The following is an 8,841-nucleotide window of genomic DNA, read 5'->3' as shown; positions in this document are numbered from 1 at the left end:
GGACCGCAAGGTCGGTTTGAACCACAGGTTGGCAGTTCAAATCCACCAGCAGCAGTGCTCCTCGGAAACCCTAAACATGGTCACTATGAGTCGGAATTAACTTGATGCCAAATTAATGTCTAGAATAAAGGCACCATTCCATAGCATCAAGAGTCCTAGTGTGGTGCTACAGGATAAGCACTGGACTGCTAACTGCAAAATCAGTAGTTCAAACCTACCAGCCGCACCTGGGAAATCCTATACAGGATTACTGTAAATTGGAACTGACTAGATGGCACTTAACAACAATGTCACTGCAAATGTAACACAGATATCAAAATGCAAAAAGAGGAAAAAACATAATCTCCTAAAAATAGCTGAATAGCTCTGCCATTGTAAAATTTTAGCAAAGGAAAAAAAAATCAATACAAGCAAATGTCAATTACCTTTTTATTTGTTATATAAACAGATCCTATAATTTGGTATGAAAACAGAGTGATTCTAATAGGTATCACATGAGCAAAGGACATGAACATTAGATCAAAGGAAACACAACCACACAAAATACACAATATTCAACCTTACTAGTCAAGAAAATGATACGGGTACACTTGTTGTTTATTTAACACACAAAGTTAAGAGCAATTTCTATCTTCTATTTTCTAATTGTACTCAAATTGTGATTTTTAGTAATAAAAAAGTCAGTTTTAAAAAAAACAGTATGAGAATTTCTGCCAATGCAGAAATCCTAAAAAGCATTCAAATGAATCAACACTTGTATGGACAGTAAAGTTCAGATCCCTGGAAGCCAAGTCCTTTTGCCTTGGTTCCTGAGTTTTATTACGGGATTGTCAACAGAGAAAAGTATTACTGATTTACACTCTGACAATCTCTTAAGTACAGGGATATACATACATGCATGTGTATATGCATGTGTATACATATATATGTACACACACACACACACACACATATATATATATATGTCCCAAGGAAGTACTTTATAATCACTCACTGCTGAGGACTCCTCTTATTCCATCTGTTGATAAGATCATATTAAGAGCTACCCTCAACCAGTGGGGAAGCCCTTTGGCTAGAAATCTGCTTTAGGTACTGCTTGCAAGATAGCAGTAACCTAGGCTTTCTACGACTGGCTTCTTAAGGAATCTGATGTTGGTCCTGTCCTTTAGACATGGCTGAAAGGACACTTTTCTGATTTGTTGCAGAGAGTTCATCCCCTGCTAGCTCAGATACAGCTTTGAGGCAGGTCCCACACAGTTCTCAGGATGTTCATGAGCTGGAGCAGCACCAGGGCAATCATCCCAAATCACAAAACAATCCCAATATGTTTAGGCTTGCTGAATCGGAAGAATGACCTTAACTTTAACTTTGTTCAGCATATGACTTTACTTTTTCCATATCATATGTTTTGCTGAACAAAAAGGTAAAAAATAGGGAAAACTAAATTGAGTAAAATGAATTCTTTGAAATGCAAATTTTGGTAAAAAAAAAACCCACAAAAACAAACAAAACCTGAATAAAAGCATCTCTACATAGAACAAGTAATATAAAGGTTACTTCAACAGCAAAGCAGAAAAGTAACTGAAGTTTCATGTGATGTAACAATTTAGTCAAATGACCAATTTGGTCATCAATTTAATGTGTTGTAGCCCTTACCTATCTAAATTCAGTCTGACTATCTGGACATTTATTCTCTGGTACTGAATTCCCAATTAAATAGAGATAGCTGATTTGTGGGAGGAAATTTAAATATAAAAACCATTTCACATATAGTTGAAGTACAAAATATGTGTGTTTGTATTTTCTCTGTTGAGTGAGAGGTATCAAACCCTGACTTAGAGCTTTAACAGTTTTTCAAGATAAATTTCTGAATTTATAATTTCTCACATTTTCCTAAAAAATGTCAGAGTTGAATCACATCTGCTGAGTTAAGTAAAAAACTCTAAGAAGGCAATAACTAATATTTGGCAACCTTTTGTTTGTTTTTTACTTTAGATTGCAACAGGCTGCCTCTCTGATGTTCTGCAGTCAAAGATGAAAAGAAACTTTCAACTTTGAAGCATAATGAACATAATTATACTTAGTACAATCACCTCCAATTTGACTTACACAATACATCTAATTGTGTAACACACAAAGACATCTAATTTAAATATTTTCTACACATCTTCTGTCATTTGTTAAAACAGCTGGCTAAGTGGAATACATTTTCAGAATGTATTTGTTAGTCATTTGATAAACTAAGCCAAACAACAAGAATGACATTACCTTTTTGTCTAAACTGTACCAATCATGGTAAGAGATACAACCCAAGGAAATATATGAGACCACCCATGATGCACTGCAAAGGTAGTATACCTTAGTCCTAGGAATGATCTGAAGGTGCTGACAGAGGCGATTCTCTAGAAGGAGACCCAGGATTTTCTTCAGGTGGAAAAACTGTAAGGGTACAAGCTCGAATGCCCCCAAGTGACTCTGGGAGGTCAAAAACTTTGTGCCACTCATCTTTCTCTGGGTCGTATTTCTGGACAATTTCTACCATACAACGATTATTCCAAGAATACCCACCAACAACATAGATTTTATTTTCAAAAACAGCAACTCCAACATCACTTTGACCTCTTAACATGGCTGCAATTGGTGTCCACTGGTCAAGAGTAGGTGAATAGTATTCACAGCTTAGAACATCATCATAATCACTTGTTCCCCTGAAGTGATTGCCACCAATGACATAGAGTTTGTCTCCAACTGTACACATGCAATGCAAACCTCTCACTGTAGTCATTGGAGCTTTTTGGGTCCATTTGTCTGTATCAGGGTCAAAGCACATGAGCTCATTCTGGAAAGTGTCATGAGTAATTCCTCCTGAAATGTACATTAAGCCTCCATACACTGTTCCAGCATGGCCATAGTGGGGTTCACTCATTTTTGCAACATAGCTCCACTCATTTGTTCTTGGGTTGTAGCATTCTACTGTGGCCAGTTCACCAGCTGCACTGCGTCCACCAACTGCATACAAATGTCCCTTGAGGGCACTCAAGTGGAAGAACGTGCGCTTTTCATTTAATGATGCAACTTGCATCCATTTATTATACCGAGGATCAAATCTAAACACTGTATCAACGGCGGTTTTTCCTTTCGTATCGTAATTGCTTTGACCACCAACTACATAAAGAAAGTTTCCAATGACTGCAATGCCATGCTGGTAACGAGGAGCATCCATGGGGGCTAAAGATTTCCACTCTTGTGCCCTTTCATCATACATTCTTAGTTCTTTACTGACAACCAGCTGCTGCCTCAAAACTCCTCCTAATGTAACCAAGTGAGTCGAGTCTGATCGAATGGCTGTTCTGTCTGACTGCATCACTGGCTGCATATACGGCATCATCTGGTAATTGCTAGCTTCCAAGAGCAAATTCACACAGGTATTGTCCGTTCGCATGAAATCCACAGTCTGCACGTAATTGATGAGGTCCTGGGGTGACATCAGTGGAAATCGAATGTTCTTCATTAATTTTGCAGCATAATCCATCCGAGGGTCTTCCAACCTCAGCCAGCGACAAGCAGCCTTGAAGAGTTCAAGTTCAGTACAGTGCTTAAGACTATTACTGGAAAGCACAAAGGCCAGCCGTTCAAAAGGGAGTTTGAGGAACTCTCCAGTACTTAACAATGCAGGGAAATTCTTCAGAATGAAATTATTAACATATTTGTCTACTTCTATAAGATTATAGGTGTTTGCAATCCGTCCAACCTCAACACAGTTATCCAAAGAGACCCCCGATATAAGAAACACTTTGCAGAAGTCCAAAACAGGCAAAATCTGTAAAAAGCTGGCAGCTTCCAGCGTGTCCTGCAGACTGTCCATATTCAGAGAGAGTTTTGCAGTATAAATAAAATCAATGATTTTCTTCAGACCAACCTTGTTCACCCCGTGAAGCTTAATGCACATTAAGTCCTGTTCCTTCATGCCCCCTGTGAACATGGCTTTGAAATAATCACTAGCAGAGGCCATCATCGCTCTGTGAACAGGAAAGATCTCATCGCCGTCCCCTGGTACCAGGGTCACATCGCAGAGCAACCCTTCTATCCTCAGCTGATCAAACCCTTGCAACACCACCGAACTGTGAGTATTGCTGGTGAAAAAGCGCGTGGTTCCTGCCTTGCAAGGTTGCAAATGGGCAGAGACGCCCATTTCGCCGTTACCAAGCGACACTTTCATGGGAAAACCTTCCTCTTGCCCAGAAAGATGTATGCTGGAGAAAGAGATTAACAAACGGATTGTTAAAAAGGAAAAGAGGACATCCAGAGAGCAGGCGAGCTTGCTTTCCTTAACGAGGGTTAGCAGTCACTGTGAGGCCCTTCAGGGCACACCCGTCAGTCATGCACAGAAAACCGTTCCTGGGACCACAAAGGGCTGTGGACTTCAAATCTGATTATTATGCAGATGAGTCATCACCTAAGCCAGTTAAATGACCTGGCTCACCTCGTCAGGCCTGAGAGGCCGCTCCTTCCTTCCGCAGTTCCGCTCCCAGCCAAGGGGGAGGCGCCGCCACGTACCGCGGCTCCGCAGCGAGCCCAGGCTCTTCCACGAGCGGCCCGCTGCGTCCTCCGCTGTCACCAGCGTGTCGCCGTGGTCACGGGCCCGTCCTGGAGCCGGGGCCTAGAACACGGAGTTAGGCCTGGGCCTGGAACTCCGGCCTACCCTGGACGCCGAGCCCGTCCTTCCGGAAAGACTGACTCCCAGGATCCCAATGGTTAGGAGCGGCCACGGAAGCTACTGCGGCTGCGCGCCCGCCTGACCTCATCGATGGGCGGGAGTGCGGTGGAAGGAGAGGAAGTGCGAGACCGCAAAGGGGAGGAGAGGGAAGGGGAGAGGGGAGGAGAAGAGAAAAAGGGAGGAGGGGGGGGGAGGGAGGAGGGGCAAGTGAAGCTGTGGGGTGGGCGAAAACATCCTAGATTTTTAGGTTCTCTGTGTTGTTGAGTAGATACCGACTCATAGAGACCCTGTATAGGGTTTCTAAGGAGTGGCTGGTAGCTTGAACTGCTGACTATGCAGTTGAAACCAACCTTGCAGTCTAGCGCATTAACCACACCAGTACTCTGTGTGTTATTGTTGTTGTTAAGTGCCGTCGAGTCGGTTCCGACCCTGTGTGTTATTGTTGTTGTTAAGTGCCGTCGAGTCGGTTCCGACCGATAGCAACCCTGTACAGGGTTTCCGAGGGTGTAAATCTTTACGGGAGTAGAAAGCCTCATCTTTCTCCCGCGGAGCAGCTGGTAGTTTCGAACTGCTGACCTTAAGGTTCACAGCCCGATTCGTAACCACTACGCTACCAGATCTGGTACTAAATACGCCCGAAAAATTTGCAGTGTATTTTACTTTATTTGGTGTGAATATTTTTGCGGTGTCTGAGCTCTCCTCGAAAAAGCATACTTTTCCTTTAAGATTTGCACTTCATGGCCTCTGTCTTATGAATGACAGTGATATACACAAGGTCAGTGTTTAAATTATAAGGAAGGCTGGCATATGAAGGGATAGACTTTATATGTTGTTGTTGTTATGTCAGTTCAGACTCATAGCGACCCTGTGTAGGGTTTCCAAAGAGCAGCTGGTGAGCCTGAACCACTGACCTTCAGGTTCACAACCACCTTGCAGTGCTGCACTGCCGCACCAGGACTCTTGTCTTTATAGCATAGTGGTTACAAATCGGGCTGCGAACCGTAAGGTCAGCAGTTCGAAACTACCAGCCGCTCCGCCGGAGAACGATGAGGCTTTCTGCTCCCGTAAAGATTTACAGCCTCGGAAACCCTGTATAGGGTTGGTCGCTATCGGTGGGAACCGACTCAGCAGCTTAACAACATATATAAAACACAACTATAATTCTTTTCTCTAATAAGGTAACAGATATCAAATAGAATTTTGGTTCATATTTTCAAATACTATATTATTTTTAAATGATGAAGCTGTGACCATACTATGTAAATAATATATCCTTAATTCTTCACTGAACAATGAAATTCCATCAAATAATTTCCTCATTTTTTTGTTGTTGTTGTTTTCCATTAACAACTTTTTAAAAGGTTACACAAATTTCCAATAACTGTATATACTATGAAGCCTTCGTGTAGCACTATTGGAAAAGCAGTAGACTGCTAACAACAAGGTCTGTAGTTCAAACCCACCAGCTGCTTCCTCAGAAACCCTACACAGGGTCTCTATAAGTTGGAATTGACATGAGGGCACTTAACACCACCACTACCACCACATATACTATAATGTTACACTCTGATGGTGCTGCTCTTCAGGAAAAAGATGAGGTTGTTTGCTCCCCAGAAGGTTATAGTCTCAGAACCCTATGAAGTGTTGCTGTGACTCTAAGCCAATTTGAAGGCAGTGGGTTTGATTGGTTTATATATACCGTAGTTTCTTTCACCCAGCACTTGTTCTTGGATATATTCACTCTGTTGTCCATTATTTTATAGAATCTGTAATAAACTTACAGAATCTGCACACAGAACTTTCCCTTGTATCTGGATCAGAGTACTGTTGTTCAAATTCTAGACTATAGAAGTCTACTCAAATAATATACAGGAAATTATGTAAAAACAAGTCTATCACATAACTTATTTTAATACTGTTGCTATTATTGTTGGGTGTCCTCCAGTCGGTTCCGACTCAGTGACCCTATGTACAACAGAACAAAACACTTCTCAGTGCTGCGCCATCCTCACAATTGTCATGTTCAAGTCCATTGTTGCTGCAACCATGCCATTCCATTTCCTTGAGGGTCTTCCTCTTGTTTACCGACACTCCACTTTACCAATATGATGCTCTTATCCAGGGACTGGACCCTCCTGACAACATGTCTAAAGACCGAGAGACTCCTTGCTTCTAAGGAGCTTTCTGGCTGTATTTTCTCCAAGACAAGATGTGTTGGTTCTTCTGGCAGCCAAAACAAGCCTAAGGGACTTACTGGAACAGACCATCAATTGCTCATATATATAAGTTCAGACTGAACCTAAATGAAATTAAAACAAGTCCACGAGAGCCAAAATATATCCTTGAGCATGTTGTCATTGTTGTTGTTAAGTGCCACTGAGTCAGTTCCAACTCATAGTGACACTATATAGGGTTTCTAAGGAGCAGCTGGTGAATTTGAACCACCAATCTTGTGGTTCAAACCCATCTTGTAGTCCAGCACATTAGCCCACAGCCCCACACCGGACTCCCACCTGAATTTACAGACTTTGATTATTGTTGTTGGTAGGTGCCATGGAGTTGGTACCGACTCATAGCGACCTTATGCACAGCACAATGAAACATTGCCCGATCCCGGGCCAACCTCACTACTGTTGCCACGCTTGAGTCCATCCCACCTGAATTTACAGACCACTTCAAGAACACATTTGATGCATTAGACACTAATGACCAAAGACCAGGGGAGTTGTGGAATGACACCAAGAACATTATACAAGAAGGTCATTAAAAAGATAGGAAAGAAACAAAAGACCAAAGTGGATGTTAGATGAGAGACTATGAAACTTACTCTTGAACATAGAAAAGCTAAAACAACTAAAATAATTGATGAAGTAAAATATCTGAACAGAAAATTTAAACAGCAGATGAAGAAGACAATGTACTATAATTAAATATTCATAGACCTGGAGTTAAAAAACGAAAAGGGAAAAACACACTCAGCATTCTTCAAGCTGAAAGAACTGAAGGAAAAATTCAGGCCTCAGCTTCCAATATTGAAGGGCAAGATAGTGAATGATACAGATGCATCAAAAGCAAACGGAATACACAGAATTGTCGTACTATTCAATAGTCAATATTCAGTCATTTCAAGAGGTACCATGATCAACAACCAATGATACTGAGTGAAGAGGCCCAAGCTGCACTGAAGACAGTGGTGAACAACAAGGCTCTAGCAATTAATGGGATTTAATACTGAGAAATTTAAAATCTAAATAGTCAATAGGAGAGTAATGATTAAGTATGTTATTGGACATTCATTTGTGTAGCCAATAAAGATCACTGTTTTCAAACAATTTTTAGTTCTGAGTACAAATTGTGTATATAATATAATCTCAACTGTCTGTAGGTGGTTTGTAAACTTAGCTCATGCTACCACTCTAATGGAGTCCTGGGGTGGCACTATCAGATAAGCATTGGACCACGAGGTCAGTTTGAATCGTCAAGTCAATGGTTCAAACTCACCAGCCGCTCCTCAGAAACCCCAAAGAGGGTCGCTATGATGGCACTTAAAAACCACCACCATCACTCTGATATAAAAAGAAAAGTAGGAAAAAAAGCCTTTATTTTGCTGCAATTAAACCGGTCCTTTTCCAGAGTCCACATCCCTGGATTGTTGGTGTTGTTGTTAAGTACCATCAAGTGGATTCCAACCCATAACAACCCTGTATAGAGTTTCTGAGTGACTGGTGAGGTTGAACTGCCAACTTTGTAGTTCAAACTACTTTGCAGTCCAGTGCATTAACCCACAGCTCCCAATTTTATTTTAGCCTTAGTCTGATTTCATGCTTCAAATAATGTTTCAGTGATTTCCAGTTTCTCTTGGAGAAAATTGATCAGTTTCTCAGTCTTTTGAATTTCTTCTTAGATTGTGTCTGACAGTAAAAAAAAGGAGACTTAATGTTCCTTCGACTTCTGGGAATCCCACCTCCAGCTTGTTGCAGGGTTTGTTTGTGGGCTGATGGCATCTGATCTTCAGGGAGATCTCTCCTGTCCTTATTGAATACATAACAGGAATACAGTATATACTGAATTTTATAACAGTCTGAAGCTCGTCAACCCATGTTCTTTTTTTTTTTTTTTTTTTT

General features: G+C 41.3%; 1 protein-coding gene across 1 annotated transcript; it reads right to left on the bottom strand.

The window, feature by feature from the left end:
• Window positions 1-1,818: 1,818 nt before the first annotated feature.
• On the bottom strand, window positions 1,819-4,725 carry LOC102829715 (kelch-like protein 9-like). The gene has a single exon (XM_006864458.1). The coding sequence runs from the start codon at window positions 4,217-4,219 to the stop codon at window positions 2,366-2,368; it is 1,854 nt and encodes a 617-aa protein (XP_006864520.1). The 5' UTR covers window positions 4,220-4,725; the 3' UTR covers window positions 1,819-2,365.
• Between the last annotated feature and the right edge of the window lie 4,116 nt (window positions 4,726-8,841).

Source organism: Chrysochloris asiatica, unplaced genomic scaffold, assembly GCF_000296735.1.
Source record: "Chrysochloris asiatica unplaced genomic scaffold, ChrAsi1.0 scaffold00065, whole genome shotgun sequence".
Classification (NCBI taxonomy): domain Eukaryota; kingdom Metazoa; phylum Chordata; class Mammalia; order Afrosoricida; family Chrysochloridae; genus Chrysochloris; species Chrysochloris asiatica.
Note: the sequence above shows the minus strand (reverse complement) of the source record. Positions and strands in the feature narration are given on the sequence as shown.